Source organism: Gigantopelta aegis, chromosome 10 (assembly GCF_016097555.1).
Source record: "Gigantopelta aegis isolate Gae_Host chromosome 10, Gae_host_genome, whole genome shotgun sequence".
In the NCBI taxonomy this organism is placed as follows: domain Eukaryota; kingdom Metazoa; phylum Mollusca; class Gastropoda; order Neomphalida; family Peltospiridae; genus Gigantopelta; species Gigantopelta aegis.
The window spans coordinates 60,896,436-60,915,606 of record NC_054708.1 but is presented as its reverse complement, the minus strand read 5'-3'; the positions used below and the strand labels follow the sequence as shown (position 1 = coordinate 60,915,606).

Below are 19,171 nucleotides of genomic sequence, written 5' to 3'. Positions count from 1 at the left end.
AAAAATGATTTGTTTCAGGTTTTTAGAAAAATGATTGTTGTTTTCATTCTCTAACCGCTTTTTGTTTGCTTTGGTTTCTGATTCAATGGTTACCTTTATTTAAATGGAGGAAAATTTTTCCCTAAAGGGGGAGATAACCCTTAAGTTTTTGGGTCTTTGTTTATATCCTTTTGGGATTTTGTTAACCCGTAAGGGACATTCCCTATGAATTTTAATTTTTGAGGGGATTAGTTTCCTTTCTATTTTAAATTTGGTTTCCCGGGCAACCCCGGCTTTGGTTTTTAGGAGTAGGGCGGGTTTTACCCTTTGTCGGATCTTGGATCATGAAGTTTTATTCCTTTCAAAGTTCAGATTTGACAGTTTTATTGGTTTGGTGGTGGTTCAATTTTCTTAAAAAGTTGGTTTTCTTGGTTTTTCTTAGGTTTTGGATCTATTAAATGTGGGTTTTTGGTTTAAATTATTACCATATGGTTTGCGAGTCTTGTATTTTGTAAACGTGGCACAATACTGTTTTTACCCAACCTGAGGAGGGAAAAATGAAATTATTTTAAATTTTTAAATTTTTTTACCTTTTAACCAACTTTTGGTTAAAAGGATTAGGGCCCTTTAATCCTTATTTTGTCTTGTGTGCTTTTTTTTTTGCCCCTAAAAGTTTGGAGGAATTTTCACAGAAATATAAATTTTCAATTTTTAAAGGAAACTAGCATTATTCAAATTAAAATTTTTGGGGTTTTAAAAAGTTTAAAATTTGTATGTTAAATTTTGGTTTCATAACCTAACCATAATTAAAAATTCTGACAAATATTTTTCGTAAATGTTGGAAATAAGGTTTGTGAATTTAATGCCCTTGGAGGGTTAAATGAATTCATAACTAACCTTTTAACGGTGACACGTTAGGGATTTACGATTTAGTCCCAAATGCTTTTCCCAAAGCTTTAAAAAACACCCTTTACCTTTTGGGGTTTTTAAGATATTCTTAAAGAAAAAACCAAAAATTTATACATAACAAAAACATTTTTTTTTTTTACCAAATGGTTTTAAATGGGAAGGGGGGCAATTCTCAAACTACCCAACCCCCCCCTTAAAATAGTTAAAAGGTATTTTTTAGAATTTTTTGTAGATGGAATATGCAAATTATTGACCCTTTGTAATTTGTTTTAACTTTCTTTTCCCCTCCAGGTTAAACTTACCGAACCCTTTCTTTTTTATTTCCCTTTTTAGCAATGGTTAAACCAAAACAAACCCAATCACTCAACAGGACTTTTTTGGTTTTAAGTGTTTCTTTGGGGGGCCAAGGTTTCCTGGACGGGGCCCCCCTCCCTTAAAAATTAAATCTGTTCTTTTAATTCCTTTTTATTTAAAACCATTTATTTTTTTGATTTTATTAATTGATTGTATAGATTCCTAAAAGTACATGATTCTTTCCAGCTATCTATCCTATTTTATAATTATGTCACACCTACTTAAATGATTTTTTATTGATTTTTAGTTAATGACTGCGTCTTACGTTATCTACCCATTAGGAGGTTACCAGAATTTGCTACATACTTTGAAAACAGGAGTTTGTACTTGTGATGCAATATTGGTAACTATTGTGACAGGGTGACTCAGCAAATTATCAACAGTACTTATTATATCATTGCACAGAAACACATCAGTATAGACTGAAAACAACACTGAACAGGGACATTTACTGAATCTCACGATGGCCGCAGCAACTGGTGATGAACATGTTCTAGATTCGGTGAAGGACTACTATGGGAAAGAGTTGAAGTGCACTGACGATCTGAAGACTCCAACCTGCAAGACACCATCTGTGGGGTTGCCAAAAGCAGTCCGAGAAGCGCTGGCGGATGTCCATGACGAAGTGGTGAAAAGGTGAAACAGTTTTTCAATATTACTATAGATGTGAGTGGCCAGCAGTGTTAGACAAATGTTTGAGGAAGTCACTAGCCCTGACAGAAGCTTTGGCTAGTTTCCTATGTATTCTAGTACAGACCTATGTATTATAGTACAGGCCTCTTAAAAATTGCAATAACGATTGTTTTGTTTGCGCATTGCTCGCTCAAATCACCGGCCTCAGTGGCGTCGTGGCAGGCCATCGGTCTACAGGCTGGTAGGTACTGGGTTCGGATCCCAGTCGAGGCATGGGATTTTTAATCCAGATACCGACTCCAAACCCTGAGTGAGTGCTCCGCAAGGCTCAATGGGTAGGTGTAAACCACTTGCACCGACCAGTGATCCATAACTGGTTCAACAAAGGCCATGGTTTGTGCTATCCTGCCTGTGGGAAGCGCAAATAAAAGATCCCTTGCTGCCAATCGGAAGAGTAGCCCATGTAGTGGCGACAGCGGGTTTCCTCTCAAAATCTGTGTGGTCCTTAACCATATGTCTGACGCCATATAACCGTAAATAAAATGTGTTGAGTGCGTCGTTAAATAAAACACTTCTTTCTTTCTTTTTGCTCGCTCAAATCTAATTTTGTTTAATCAATTTTTTTGTTCGTGCAAAATTTGGAGCACGATTTACTTGGTTATAACGGGTTAAGCAAAAAGGAAATAAGTTACCTGGATTTATTTCTGTGTAACTGATAAATAGGTCACCAGATTCTCAATTCTCGGAGGCCTGTATTAATACATTTGATTATTTTCACTATTATTAACACACATAGTTAATTGTTTATTATTTCCGACACAGGTGACCCAGACACCGACTGCTATCAACCAATCCAAAAGCTGTTGTTCTCTTGTATTTATACATAATCACTAAAACTGCTGTGTCCACGCCTACTCTGTTTATAAGTAGTTGTCAATTAATTATCTGTTGCGCCTTCTCTGTACAGTTTAAGTTGGCAATCAACCGTTTCTGTCCTGACACCCCATTCCCAAGACACACACACTGAAAACATCAACTTATGTAGACTTATATCTGCACACTCGACATTAAAAAAAAGTCTTCTGCGAGTACAGAAATATGTTGACAAAGACTTATTATGTCCGATACCAGTGTCCATTTGTCTGTTTGATATATACAAGAAAAGTAAAATTTAATTTGAGCAAAAATAAAAACATTTACTTTATTTATATTGTATCGGCAATTTCCAGCTGGAAAATCACTTATTTGGCGCCAAATATGTCACGTGATCAGAATGGTCGTTCTATCTTTTGTGCCCATCACTGTCGTCTGATATTTTGTCATCAGTTGTAAATTTAATTTGTCGTAACTGATTATTATTCCTTACTGTCATATGTCATAAACTGATATCACAGTTGTAGTACTAATATGCAACATCAAAGAGAAAACCACAATGTCATTCTCTTGCAGGGGGCGGGACGTAGCCCAGTGGTAAAGTGTTCGCTCGATGCGCGGTCGGTCTGGAATCGATCCCCATCGGTGGGCCTATTGGGCTATTTCTTGCTCCAGCCAGTGCACCACGACTGTACATCAGAGGCTGTGGTATGTGTTATCCTGTCTGTAGGATGGTGCATATAAAAGATCCCTTGCTGCTAATTGAAAAAAAATGGCGACAGCGGGTTTCCTCTCTCAATATCTGTGTGGTCCTTAACCATATGTCCGATGCTGATATAACCTTAAATGAAATGTGTTGAGTGCGTTGTTAAATAAAACATTTCCTTCCTTCCTTCTTTTGCAGGTACTATGGGTGTGGTTTAGTGATCCCTTCGAAGGTGGAGGGGATGAGGATACTGGACCTGGGCAGTGGGACAGGTCGAGATTGCTTCGCCCTCAGCAAACTGGTGGGAGAGAACGGTTACATTGTTGGGATTGATATGACAGATGAACAGGTGATCATATTAACGTCTTTCCTCACGTTGTAGGAGAGAATGGTTACATTGTTGGGATTGATATGACAGATGAACAGGTGATCATACTGACGTCTTTCCTCACATTGTTTTCAGTCTTTGTCCTACCATCCTGGATTGCAGACCTCTGAGAATTAAATGTTTGTGCAACCCGTTACGACATTGTAAATCGGGTCCTAAATTTAATGCGAGAACAAAAAATAAGTTGCGTAAAACTAGATTTCTTTTCATGAGTGATAAACAAACAAAACAATCCTTTGCAAAAGTTATGGAATCTTGCATTGATGTGAAAAAAAAAATTCTTTTCTTTTTTTTTCTTTTTCTTTTTACATTTTCAACTTAGGGATGTGGTTGGGATTGACATGAATATAAATAATGATTCATATTAATAACATTGACCACAAACTATTTAGTGGGGGCTGAGGGGTGCAGAGTCATGCATCTCTGTTAGGTTTTTGAATGATACATGTTGACACATGTACTACTAAATGGTCTTCTGGGAGATGTTAAATCAGCTTATCTGTCATTTTTAAACTGTTGGGGTGGCATCCTTATCTCACTCTTAGAAGCATTCTGGAAAATAAACTTTTGTAGACAAGACCATATGAATATGCTGTTAGCACATCTGTTATACATGTATTGTACTTACATGAGGTATTAGTGATATCTTTTTACAGTGTGCATGTGTTACCATCTTTACCATTTGGAACACGTTGACTCAATAACTGATCAGATTTCATAAAAAAAATATATATTATAACCAACTGAGCATTTCAACCAGTTTATATTCAGTTTAGATAACATTGCAGTATGTATATAAAAATCATATAGTAATAAAAGTTTGAATATTTTTTTTTTTTTAATCCCCATTTTGAAATAAATAAACAATTGGTGATGAATAGGTCTCTAGAGTCATGAGTTGTTTTTGCTTCAGCTGGAGATAGCAAATCAGTACATCGATTATCACAGAGACAAGTTCGGCTACAAGAAGTCCAATGTGGAGTTCGTCAAGGGATATATTGAAAAGCTCACTGAGGCAGGATTAAAGGAGAACAGTTTTGACATCATTATGTAGGTCAGATTTCAAACCGTAACTGTTTTGTTTTGTTACAATCTTTTTGCAAAAATTAGAGTACTGTACATAATATTTATTGTTTGGTTTATGTTTATGTATATATAGTAGGAATTGTTTATAAAGTACTGGATTAGAATTAAAAAGTGTAATAGGTGGGATCCAGCTCATTTGGTAGAGTGGACTCTTGGGTTCCCCCCCCCCCCCCCCCCCCCCCCCCCATGACAACCAATAGCCAGTGATCAATATGCTTTAGTGGTGTTGTTAAACAAGACAAACTTTAATATTAACTTTAAAAAATTATTATTTTCTTGTCCAGGGAAAAATAGATCATAATTGATGTACAGGTTATTTAAAAATGGAAAATGTAATTTGTAGCATATACCATGTATATGATTATGCTTGGGCATTCTGTGGCCAATTTTTCAAACCAAGGGTGAAGGAAAATAAAATTGTCAATCGGTCCCATGTGACATCATCATTACCCCAGTGGAGGAGAGGGAAAGAAGAAAGGATTAAAAATTATAATATACCTGTATGTATAAACTAACACTTGAAAGGTGATATTTGCCAAATAGTATAAAAATTATCATTATGGCACTGTGGCATTTGTATGTTTTTATCTTGTATCAGAAACGATAAACATCAAATTATTGGCAACAAAAAAATTCGAATTGTATACATTAAAATTAATTTTTTAAAGTTATGAATTTTAACTCCTATGTTTGTATATAAAGTACAAGTATTCAGTACTGTATGTAGAAAATTAATAATAGATGACAACGTTGGGACATTTCACAGTTTGAGCTACATGTAATTATTTCGGGCACATATTTAAACATAACTATTAATAACGTCGTCTCTGATTGGATGAATTTCACCTCTACTAGCTCTAGTGATAACCAGTGTAGCTATTCACCACAACAAAAAAATTTTGAAACCATTAGTACTTTTCAAGATCTTTATTATCATTGGTGAACAGTCAACATATACATTTATAGATTATTTCAGTGCATGTTATGCTATTTCAAAGCAATGTTTATTTAACAAAGGCCTCTTGCCAACACTGTTGGACTCAGACACTTGAGCCGACAGGACTCCATACATGGGTGTTGATTACACTGATATTTCAATTGATTGTAACCAGTTGCAAACTGGGTTTTTAACATTTTAATTAGAGTGTAATACTGTGATAGCTTTTTGACCAATAATGGTGTTCTTGTTAACAACTGTTTAATCTTGTGACCGGCTTGGCAGTTTTGAACAAATGTCTAGTCTAGTGGTAGAGGACTGATACTACCGTAGGTCCGACTTCTTTGACAGGGGATGGCAGACTTTAAAATCACAGACATGTGAAAGACAAGACATACTGACTACACTTTTATTTGCTTTTTCTTGGTTTTTTTAATCATGTACAAGATATCAATGCCTGGGCAGGTCCAATTGAAAAGTGACGCAAATAGTATATTCACAATTTCTATTACTGGCTACTGATGGAGAAACAAATAACAGTGGGACATGCTACTGACAACACCCAATAGCCAGTGTATTTTTAGTGCTGGGGTGTCATTAAACATTCATTCATTCATTCATCCAACTGAACAATTATTATTAAATTTGGGACCGGTTCAAGTCTTTTGAGAATCAAAATGCACATCATTTGATTGATGTAGACAAATAAACGTGTGCAGAAATACTGCCAATAAATTAAATTTGTTTCAGTAATAGAAACAGACAGTACAGATGCTTCGGACCAACAAGAATGACAGAAAGAAAGAATTGTTTTATTTAACGACACACTCAACACATTTTATTTACGGTTATATGGCGTCAGACATATGGTTAAGGACCACACAGATTTTTTTGAGAGGAAACCCGCTGTCGCCACTACATGGGCTACTCTTCTGATTAGCAGCAAGGGATCTTTTATTTGCACTTCCCACAGGCAGGATAGCACAAACCATGGGTATTCAGCTTACAGGGGTTTGGATTGAGGTAAGTCTCATGTATTATGTTCACTATTAAATATAAAAAAGTAATATAACCAGCAAATAACAACTGTTGCTACAATCAAATGTGGATAAAGTGATGCAATTTATAAGCACTTGGATTGGGGATGGGGCATCATACTTTCTGACATGCTGCAATTTCATTTGGAAATAAAATACAGTTGATATCTTTCCACGAAGCCTAGTTGAAAAAAATCATTTGGTTAAATGTACGTTAAAAAAAATTACCACAGAAAAATAAAATTCATGACTGCCTAGTCACTGCGATGAGGCCTATGAGATGTCAACAAATTCCGTTCACATTCGAAACTGAAATAACTATATAACAACAAAGCACTTAATAAACGTATTGAATAATGTGTACTTCAGTTATTTTATAACAAATATTATACGTTTCCATTTAATTTTGATTGCTTAATTGATATTTGTTAGAACCTAGAGCATGCACATATAGCACAACCTGTTAAAGAGGCACTTTAAATTGGGGGGTGGGGGGAGAGGTCACAGGACACTGCGTGATAACACATTTCTGGATCCACCAATGTTTACGAAATTTGAAACTGTTTTTCAGCTCCAACTGTGTGGTGAATTTGTCTCCCGACAAGAAATCAGTGCTGCGAGAAGCCTACAAAGTTCTAAAGGTACTTGTCATCAACAGAACTGGTAACTTCAGCCATATTCATTCAGTTTAGATTTACCATTTTTGACAAACATTTGAGAAAGTTGCTAGCCCCCACAGAAGCTTCAAAAGGCTAGTGCCCTATGTATTATAGTACTACTAAAGTGAAACCCCTTAAAACCAGACCCTTGTAAACCAGAATTCCCTCAAAACGGTCCCTTTTGAAATAACGGTACAGAACATTTATAACCTCTCTAAAGGGTGAAAAAAAAGGCTCCTTTCACAATTTTTGGCTTTTAAATCAAAATTATTTATCAGTTAAATTTTGTTTTAGATGTTTGTTGATGTGTCGTCTCTAGATGTAAATTGTGATCCCATGCATTCATTACAATATAAATAAATAAAATTATGTTGCGATTAGGGGTGTCAATACACCGACACATCTCAATACTACTGCTGATAATAAAATACACAATATCCTTGCTTGTGTATCAATTTCTGTGTTGACTATGTATCGATTCCTACGTATCGATTCCTACGTATCGTATCATGGGCTATGTATCGTATCGTGAGGTAGGTGTATCATGACACCCCTAGTTGAGATAAACAGTCAAGAATGTAACAAATTCATGTGACATAGCAACTGATGATTGCTGTGTGGAAATTAGGCACAATACAATGAGTTTTCAGGGTACTGGTGTGGGTTTTTCAACACTTTCTCTTCAGACCCATTACAAAATAGATGGGATATATTGAATTCTGAAGATGACACCTGTCTTTGGGAAAGTGCATATTCCAGATCTTCTGCTGTTAATCAGTAAAAACAGACTATATTCTACAGACCACATTAGATACATAATAGCTGGGAAAAAAACTATGTGCTGGGCTGTCACTAAGTAAAACGTTCTGTCCTTTTTTCTTCAGGTTGGTGGTGAGGTGTATTTCAGTGATATCTACTGTGACCAGACCCTCCCGGAATCGGCACGAAAACACAAAGTCTTGTGGGGTAAGCGAGTTCTCTTCATTTTTGTTTTGCTAATTTAATCATTAAAAAAGGAGTAAATATGATAGCAATGTCTTTTTACCCCCCCCCCAACTAAATGGGAATAATTGAATTGTCAGAATTTCAATTCATATATATAAAGCTAAATAAAGGTTTCAGGTTTTTAATGTTACACATATTTTAATATTTTATTAATTATAATAAAATCCATGTTAAAAACAAATATATTTAGTTTTTCTCTGATTATGCCAGAATACCACAGTGACTGTTTATTTAATAACTTAGAAAGGTTAGTAATATGAGTTTTATTCCTTTTTGATTTGATGGTTACTTTGATAAATATTTGTATTGTAAATTACTCGTTACAGGTGAGTGTATTTCTGGTGCGTTGTTTTGGAAAGAGTTGTTTAGTCTGGCCAAAGAGGTTGGATTCAGTACACCCAGGATGGTTTCCGTATCACCAGTTCCCATCACGCGACCAGACTTCAAAGAGATCTTAGGTAAATTCAGATTTATTTTCCTTCTTGTTTGCAGAGGGCATGATGTAGCCCAGTGGTAAAGCACTCGCTTGATACACGGTCAGTCTGGGATCGATTCCCGTTGGTGGGCCTTTGGTCTATTTCTCATTCCAGCCAGTGCACCACGACTGGTATATCAAAGGCTGTGGTATGTGTTATACTATCTGTGGGATGGTGCTTTAAAAGATCCCTTGCTACTAATGGAAAAATGTAGTGGGTTTCCTCTCTATGACTGTGTCAAAATGACCATATATTTGACATCCAATAGCTGATGATTAATAAACCAATGTGCTCTAGTGATGTCGTTAAGCAAAACAAACTTCTTGTTTGCAGTAATAAATACACACATTATATGAAACTGGTAAATGCATTTTAGAGTTCATAGGTAGAAAGGAAGGAAGGAAATGTTTTATTTAACGACACACTCAACATATTTTATTTATGGTTTTATGGCGTCGGGACATATGGTTACGGACCACACAGATATGGAGAGAGGAAACCTACTGTCGCCACTTCATGGGCTGCTCTTTTCGATTAGCAGCAAGGGATCTTTTATATGCACCATCCCATAGACAGGATAGTACATATCACAGCCTTTGTTACACCAGTTGTGGAGCACTGGCTGGAACGAGAAATAGCCCAATGGGGCCACTGACTGGGATCGATCCTAAACCAACCGCGCATCAAGCGAGTACTTTACTACTGGGTTACATCATATATATTTTGTAGTTTTTGTTTAGCATGCAATGTATAATGTATACTACTCAAAAGAATTTAAGGGTCAAAAATTTATAACCAAATAAGTTTCAGAGTGTATTAGATTGATGATGTAAACTACACCAAATTTTTTATTTATTGTTCCATATTTACAAAAACCCACAAATAAACGTCACTGTATACAAGAAAGTCACATGACATGCCGTCAAAGTTGAAGGTTGTCAAACATGGATTTTACACATTAGAACATTCGTTTAATAGTGTGTGAATCCACCCCTGGCACGAATACACTCGACACATTGTTGCCTCATGCTGTTGATCAGACGTCTGAAGAACTCTTGGGGAATGGCCTGCCACTCTGCCATAAGAAGTTGACCCAGATCATGAAGGTTGGCCGGAGGGGCATGGTTATCCCGAACTCTCCTGCCTAATTCATCCCAGGCGTGCTCTATTGGGGCCAAGTCAGGCGAATATGCTGGCCAATCCATCCTGGCGATACCTTGTTGTCTGAGAAAGTCCGTTACCACCCTGGTGCGGTGGGGTCTGGCATTGTCATCCTACAGAACTGCCCTGCCGCCAATCTGCTGAAGGCCTGGGAGAACCAACGGCCGGATAATCTCATTCAGATAGCGGATTCCATTCAGATTGCCATCCACCACATAGAGGGGGGTCTTGTGGTGGATAGAGATGCCGCCCCACATCATGACGCTGCCACCACCGAACCGGTGACGTTGTCTAACGTTAACGTCAGCGAAGCGCTCCCCAGGACGTCTGTAGACACGAACCCGACCGTCGTTGAACAGGAGACTAAACCTGGACTCATCAGTGAACATCACTCGACCCCACTGAACACGTTGCCACCGCAGATGAAGCGTGCACCAGTGACATCTGGCCGTTCTGTGACGTGGTAGGAGTGGTGGTCGAACAGCCTGGCGACGGCAGCGTAGATTATTGGCTCTCAGACGATTGCGTATGGTTTGATCAGACACTCGAGTTCCAGTCGCAGTCCGCAGATTGTCACGTAATCGGCGTGCAGTGGTTGTGCGTTGACGTAGAGCCATATTGGTGATGTAGCGGTCCTCTCTATTTGTAGTGCTTCGGGGTCTCCCCGAACGTGGACGATTTCGAACAGAATTTGTTGCTTGGTATCGTTGCCACAGTCGGCCAACGACACTCTGACTGACACCAAGTCTCAGAGCAACATTTCTTTGCGTATTGCCATCCTGAAGCCAAGCAATAGCCCTTCCTCGATCTTCGATAGTCAGTTGAAGTCGTACCATTGTCGAATTTGGAGTGTGCACCGTACACGAACGCAAGCTCCAATTATACGGAAATTCAGCATTGGGAACATGGAATACACGTGCAAATGAAGCGCTTTGTGAAAAAGCAAGTTATGGGAACTTAGCAGACCTTTCGCTTTCGCCCTAATTTACGTGCAAATGTAAGCATGTTTTCGCCATTAGAACTAGTCGACAGTGTCAGTGACAGTGGATTTTAATTCATTTATGGGTTGCTTAGACCCACTTTCGTCAAAATGGAACAATACCATGCGTGACATTATGGTCTAGCTAATATAACTGACATTCACAAAATAATGTCGAAAATATCGTCTGACCCTTAAATTCTTTTGAGTAGTATATGTCCATAGTATGGTATTTACCAGTTCAAATAGGCCCATCAATATTTAGTTAAAATTGACGTTTACACTTATCCTGATGACATACTTCTTGTACATATTAACCACAGTTTAACATAATAGAATTTACAGTGTAGTTTCTCCTATTTATTTAAAACATTTTTTATTGTCAAAACATTTCCTCCTCATGTACAAAATTGCAGATAACTTTGAAGGGTGTTAAAAAGTAGGGTATTCCTGTGCACGTTTCAACAAAGAACGAGAACAGGAACATTTGTTGCAAAGCACTAAAATCTGGAGCAAATTTGTGCTGTGGTAAAAGTGTGTGTTTTTCATCGATAGCTAGATAATTGTTAAAAAATATGTACAAATTGTCTTAAAACGTGTTGCATGTATTCAGCAACATCTTCTCTTGTATTTAAAACATTTGTCCACTTTTACAGGGGATGCTCAGTTTGTGTCGGCCGCATACAGACTTTTCAAGTTACCCGAAACCAAGCAACCAGCCCGCCAAGTCATCTACAACGGGGAGATAACAGGACATGAATCAGAACTCAAGTTTGACTTTGCAGCAACCTTTAAGGTAAATTGTGTCAAGTTGTCATAATTGGACTTTAGACATTATGACCGTGTGTGATGTCATATAATCAGTAATAAAGCTGTATCCTTATTATTATTTTAGAAATCATTGATTTCAATTGCCACATCCTAACCGCATGCGTCGCACATGTCCGGTTAGTATACTGCAATTGAAATAAATTATTTCTAAAATAGTCGCTCGCAGCCGGTTAAGATACAGCTTAACTGCTAACCTTTTGTCTTTGTTTTTGAAAAAAAACTAAGTGATAGATATTTCATATTATTTACTTTGCTACATTTTGTTACATTTTTAATACTTGATCTCTTATGGCCACCATGCCAGGATCAAATGTTAGAAGAGGAGACCGTGTCCTCAGTTTGTGTTTAGGCCTGCAATATGTATTTTGCCATCTCTCATTGCATTGAATATTTTCTTATCCCTTCAGTTTAAGGGCCATAAATCTGTCAAAAATGGGTAAATTGCCATGAAAGTGAAACTTGATCTATGATGCTACATGATAAAGCTATACCCAAAGTTACTGGTTGGACTGTTGGAGGACTAACAAAAGTGGCAAAGTATTTGTGCTGGAATGAGGTCATGGACTAAGCTTTTTCGTCATTTTGTGATGTTAAATTAATGCTGTTGGCACACCATATTTGTTTTCCCGAATGTGCATTAACGTGTTTTAAACTGGAAGTGGATTCCTTGACATTACCTGTTAACACGCCAGCTTCTAAAATGCACTGAAGCGGAGTGATGTGTGTATGTCAAATACGGTTACAACACAACAGGAAGGTCTAGTTGCTTTCATAGAACAAGGCTTCTAGAATTTTAGAATTTTAGAATTTTTTTACAATTTACAAAATCTGCTAGCCATGGGATCAGTGATTTAAAAAATTTACTAGCCACAATTAAAAATTCACTAGTCTACTTTACTTTAAGTTGATATAATTTTACTAATATTAATAATCAAATAATTATGTCACCTAAACAGAGAGATAGAGCTTAAAAACACTAAGATTGGGGGTGGGGGCAGGATATTCATTTTAATTCTTCATAATAGACTTAAATGCAGCATTTTACTACTTTTTTTCATTAGCCATTGGGCATGGTGATGATAGTTATTTACTAGCCTAGCACTGAATATCACTAGCCATGGGAGTGGGGTTACCATAATCTAGAAGCCCTGCATAGAATTGACATGTCTGGGACTGTAATACTATTATCATTGCTTTGTGACATGATAACTGGAAGAGAATTGAAATGCATTCTGTAATTCAATATTGACAGACACAAATAAAAACCCAAACGGAACAAAACTGGTAGTGAATTCCAACTTTCACATATTAGGGAACAATTTGTTTTAAAAATCTTAATTAGAGATCTAGTCAACTGAAAATTTGTTAGCAACTACTGTTTAATGTTTTAAAAATCTCTCAAATTTGCATAGTGAATCACAACGCGATTCTGAATAAAATGTTCCCTGCATATGGATGTGGAATGGGTTTGAAGTGCGTCCTAACTGAACGTTGGTGTACCAATAATTGGAAGTAGCTGTACTCAATGCACGTCATTGGGGGTTTAACATGTTAATGATGTATAGGCATACAGTCACGCTATTTAAATATGGCTGACCTTTTAAATTTTTATTTTAGTACTTAATTGTTTGCATACATTTCAGGTATGTTTAAGATGAAGAATGATAAATTATTATTTTTACTGGTTTCAGAAAGGAGATGTTGTACCTGTTGACAGTGAACTGTCGACTATTTTAGACAGCTCCAGATACAAGGAAGAGTTTGAGTTTCAGCCGGCTGGCAAGCCATGTTGTGCCCCCACTACAAAGATGGTAAGTCAAGTTACAGCCGGCTGGCAAGCCATGTTGTGCCCCCACTACAAAGATGGTAAGTCAAGTTACAGCCGGCTGGCAAGCTGTGTTGTGCCCTCACTACAAATATGGTTAAGTCAAATCTCAGCTGGCTGGCAAGCCATGTTGTGCCCCCACTACAAAGATGGTAAGTCAAGTTACAGCCGGCTGGCAAGCTGTGTTGTGCCCCCACTACAAACATGGTACGTCAAATTCCAGCCAGCTGGCAAGCCATGTTGTGCCCCCACTACAAAGATGGTAAGTTAAGTTACAGCCGGCTGGCAAGCTGTGTTGTGCCCCCACTACAAACATGGTACGTCAAATTCCAGCCAGCTGGCAAGCCATGTTGTGCCCCCCCTACAAAGATGGTAAGTCAAGTTACAGCCGGCTGGCAAGCTGTGTTGTGCCCCCACTACAAACATGGTACGTCAAATTCCAGCCAGCTGGCAAGCCATGTTGTGCCCCCACTACAAAGATGGTAAGTCACGTTACAGCCGGCTGGCAAGCTGTGTTGTGCCCCCACTACAAAGATGGTAAGTCAAGTTACAGCCGGCTGGCAAGCCATGTTGTGCCCCCACTACAAACATGGTACGTCAAATTCCAGCCAGCTGGCAAGCCATGTTGTGCCCCCACTACAAAGATGGTAAGTCAAGTTACAGCCGGCTGGCAAGCTGTGTTGTGCCCTCACTACAAACATGGTACGTCAAGTTGCAGCCGGCTGGCAAGCTGTGTTGTGCCCCCACTACAAACATGGTAAGTCAAGTTACAGCCTCCTGGCAAGATGTATTGTGTCCCCACTACAAAGATGGTAAGTCAAGTTACAGCCTCCTGGCAAGATGTATCGTGTCCCCACTACAAACATGGTAAGTCAAGTTCCAGCCGGCTGGCAAGCTGTGTTGTACCCCCACTACAAACATGGTAAGTCAAGTTACAGCCTCCTGGCAAGATGTATTGTGTCCCCACTACAAACATGGTAAGTCAAGTTCCAGCCGCCTGGCAAGCTGTGTTGTGCCCCCACTACAAACATGGTAAGTCAAGTTACAGCCTCCTGGCAAGATGTATTGTGTCCCCACTACAAACATGGTAAGTCAAGTTACAGCCAGCTGGCAAGATGTGTTGTGTCCCCACTACAAACATGGTAAGTCAAGTTACAGCCGGCTGACAAGCTGTGTTGTGTCCCCACTACAAACATGGTAAGCCAGTGTTTTCAGCATGTATACCGGGTATTGCCACGTATTAGCGGGTTTTCTTGAAGAAGAGAGTCGGCTGGCAACAACACTTAAAGCTTTTGAAAGCTTATGTAACAATAACTTGTGCATGGTATTAATAAAACACCCATATGATGCAATATTATGTACTTTTTTGTTCTTGAATGCATTACAAGTTTGATGAATGATGAAAAATGTTATTGTTTTATTGTTGTTTCAGTGGTAAAAAACCATAACTTTTTTTTTTAATTTAAAAAAAAAAATAATATGTAGGTGAAAACATTTTATTTGGACCTAAAGTGGCGATTGCTATTGAAATGGAAACCACACTTTTGAAAATGAAAATTCCATCATAGCAAAAGGCATTATTAGACCACTAGACTGACAAGTGTACAAAGCTCACAAACAGTTTCGGAGTTGTGCTCTGGAAACGATGAATGAAATGGAAAAATATCAGCAGTGAACACTCCCTCATAGCAAAAGCACAACTAGACCACTAGATTGATTTATGTACACTTTGTAAAGTTATCTTGAACGGTTTTGGAGTTATGCTTTGGAAACTGTGAATTTGGTCATTATGGCCATTTGTTTCCATGGTAATATAAAAAATGAAAACTCCCTTATAGCAGAAGGAACTACTAGACTGATATGTGTACAAAGTTTGATGAAGTTATCTTGAATGGTTTTGGAGTTGTGAATTTGATCATTCTGGCTGTTTGTTTCCATGGTAAGTTTTTTTGTATTGAAAATGAAAGCTCCTTCATAGCAAAAGACTGTACACATAATAATTTATGAAGTTATCTTAAACAGTTATGAAACAGACAGAAAAATTGTGTTGTGGTGAATAAAAAACCCAAACCAACCCTGCCTAATTTTTTTCGGCACATTCCGGGAAATGCACAATTTTCTTTAGGCCAGATTGCAGATTGACAAAATAATTTTTTGGTCTTCTTGATGATGTTTAATATTTACAAATGTCTTATATCTACTTTATCTTTTCTAGGAATTGAATCCATTTGAGTACATGGAAATCCTGAAGAAAGATGGCAAATTACCAGCCTCTCCCTGTTGTTGCTAGGCATCAGACATTTCTCACCTGATTAGTGCTATGTAATTAATAACCACAGTAGTAATCATTTTATTTCCATGACATAAGCTACTGGATTAAATCAAAGACTTTCCATTTTATCCACAATGGTAGCTGGTTACTATGAATCCCATACATTTACCATTATAAAATTATTAATCTACTCACAAAGACTTCTACAAATTACAAGAACAATCAGTACTAGCAATGTATTTTTTTAGTTTGTTTAAAAATAAAACAGGTTTTGCAAACCAAAATAGCATCTCCCAATGTCGGGTTAAATTGATTTTAGATGTTGAGGCCTGTGGTATTACAGAAGATTGTATCTAAGCAAAATTGTCTTAGTTACTCTCTGCTTAGTGATGGTTTGCAATAAAAAAGGGACACAAATGAAATAATATATAATGTCTTTACAAAAAACAACTAGTTTGCATTTGTAGATTTTTAATCTGTTCATGGTATAGCATAATATTTAGTGCTATATATTTTCCTGAATGAATTTGCCATAAATAGAAGCTTACAGGAAGAAGAGGTGTTGAACTGGACACGAGCACACATGAAAAGTGACATCTATTAACTGGACATATTGAATCGTAATTAGGATCTTAAAATTGAAAATAAGGAGTGGGTCGTGAAACTGTCCAAATTTTATCCCTAGACATATTCGATATTTCTTTTTTACAAATATTTTAAAATTTTATATATGTACTGAATACAGCCCTCAGGTTATGACCCCTCTCACTTCGCTTGAACATGTTGGAAAGTAATAACTTATTAACATACCAATATACTTTAAATGGTCGTCTTTGAAAAAGTGTTAATTTTATAAGGATGATTTTCAGTTTGTCAGAAAATGCTTATTGCCGTTAATGGGGGTGGGATGTAGCTCAGTGGTAGAGAGCTTACTGGAGATGTGATGGGTAATAGAATTAATAATCCCAAATTACCCCTCAGGGTTTTTCTGTACCAACAAGTGCCCCACAAGTACATCAAAAGCAGTGGTATGTACTGTCTATGGGGAACTAGCTTACTGCAATTTGGTAGTTGCCATATGGGGAAGTGTGTATTAAAAAACCTCTTTTCTGCTATTCGGTAGTTGCCATTGTGGCAGCATAGGCTCTCCTATCATTATTTAGAAAGTGGTAAAATAGTATATGTGAGATATCAAATAGCCACAGTTTAAAATGTGCTGAGATGTCATTGAACATTGTCATTGCCATTAATATACGAGTGTATACATAAAGACTTAGTTTATTCTTCATATACTTACTATTCGGATTTGAAATGTAAGCATTTGACTTCAGGATAACGGTATGTTTTGGTCCTAAATTCATTGATCAGTACACTGGTTTTCTTTAATTAATATCAGTTGTACAATTGTAGAATGGCCCTCATTGTCTTTCAGCAATATTTTAATCATGTCCATGATATATGCTTTGATATATAATTACAAGTTTGTTAACACAAATATGAAGAAACTTTTGTAACAGAATAAACATTCCATCTATAAACGTGTCCTAGTTCTTCATTGTTTAAAGACTTTTAAATGGTTTTGTTTGTTGAATATTTTAAAGTTTATTTCAAAAGACTTTTAAATGGTTTTGTTTGTTGAATATTTTAAAGTTTATTTCAAAAGACTTTTAAATGGTTTTGTTTGTTGAATATTTTAAAGTTTATTTCAAAAGTTGTATCAGTCTATAGTAATTGTATAAAATTGTCCTCGATTTTTATGCTATAACAAACACTAGTTTTATGATTAATGTTTTTTCAGTATTGACTACTGAACCTACCATTTCATAGTTGAATCACCTGCATGACCAGTATATCGGAGGCCATGGTATGTGTTATCTTGTTTGTGGGATGGATGGTGCATATAAAAGAACCTTGCTATTAATAGAAAAATGTAGGTTTCCTCTCTATACAAAATGTTTATCAATCGACATATACACCAGATAAAAATGCTAAGCCCCTCACCATTAAAATGAATCTGAAAAAATTGGAGGTGAAGCTGCTCATTTCAGAGATAATGGGTAGTGTCTATGACCACCCTAGTTCTGCACAAGATTTGAGTACTTAGTTTTACAAGTACCCCATATATGTTTTAAGCACAAGGTTACTTGACACCGTGCATTTGTAACATTTCAACAATAATGCCCCTGCTAAATGTAACGTCCGTTGAGGCAGTTTGAACCAGAACTCTACCAATTTAGCTCATACGGAATTTATCACTAGCTACTAGCAGTAGGATGGTACATTTTGTTTTCAATATTTTGCTTAGCAATATTTCCAATCAGTTTAAAAACTGATTAGCAACTAATATTTAACATTGCACAATTGTCTAATGATCTGAGAAACTTGTGTTGTGAATTACGACACTACTACACCGATTTTACATTTTATTTACGGTTATATGATGTCGGACATGTGGTTAAGGACCACACAGATATTGAAAGAAAACCTGCTGTCGCCACTTCATGGGCTACTCTATTTCGATTAACAGCAAGGGATCTTTTATATGCCCCATCCCACAGACAGGGTAGTACAAACCATGGCCTTCGATATACCAGTTGTGGTGCATTGCTGGAACGAGAAATAGCCCAATGGGGCCACTGACAGGGACAGATCCCACACCGACCGCACATCAAGCGAACACCTTACCACTGGGCTACGTCCCACCCATAATTATTTAGAACATAGATTTTGTTACAAAGATGTACTACTTGACTGGTTCTCGTGCTGTTGCATTCATTCAACATAAAATCCAACAAGAGTACCAGTGATTAATCTGATTAAAATTAGCTCTACTGGTCTACCAGTAGATCTAAAAGCATTGTGTGGACTCCCATGTCCAGGTGACATTTCATCTATAAATAACAATTTAAATATCGACCAATTACACTTCGCCTTTATAGCGTTATTTGGGAGCATACAAATTCTAAAAATATCAGGCGAGACTATGCAATAGGCGAACTTGTTGGTCAATTTCAACATTGAAAAAACAGGTAAAAGTGCAGTAATAAACTCTGGATTGTAT

General features: G+C 37.2%; 1 protein-coding gene across 1 annotated transcript; it reads left to right on the top strand.

Moving 5' to 3' along the window:
* The first annotated feature begins 1,529 nt into the window (after nt 1-1,529).
* LOC121382828 (arsenite methyltransferase-like) lies at nt 1,530-17,648 on the top strand. The gene is made up of 9 exons (XM_041512454.1): nt 1,530-1,878; nt 3,653-3,803; nt 4,756-4,892; nt 7,474-7,543; nt 8,446-8,527; nt 8,893-9,024; nt 11,839-11,978; nt 13,705-13,824; nt 16,054-17,648. Exons 1-9 carry the CDS (start codon nt 1,706-1,708, stop codon nt 16,126-16,128), a joined length of 1,080 nt encoding a protein of 359 aa, XP_041368388.1. The 5' UTR covers nt 1,530-1,705; the 3' UTR covers nt 16,129-17,648.
* The last annotated feature ends 1,523 nt before the right edge of the window (nt 17,649-19,171 follow it).

What these genes read in the sequence shown, in the direction of transcription:
- LOC121382828 (XM_041512454.1), top strand. Translation starts at nt 1,706, where the DNA reads ATGGCCGCAGCAACTGGTGATGAACATGTTCTAGATTCGGTGAAGGAC. An exon ending in AAGCCTACAAAGTTCTAAAG is followed by an intron (nt 7,544 to 8,445) that starts GTACTTGTCATC and finishes TTTTTTCTTCAG; the next exon opens with GTTGGTGGTGAGGTGTATTT. An exon ending in AGACTTCAAAGAGATCTTAG is followed by an intron (nt 9,025 to 11,838) that starts GTAAATTCAGAT and finishes CCACTTTTACAG; the next exon opens with GGGATGCTCAGTTTGTGTCG.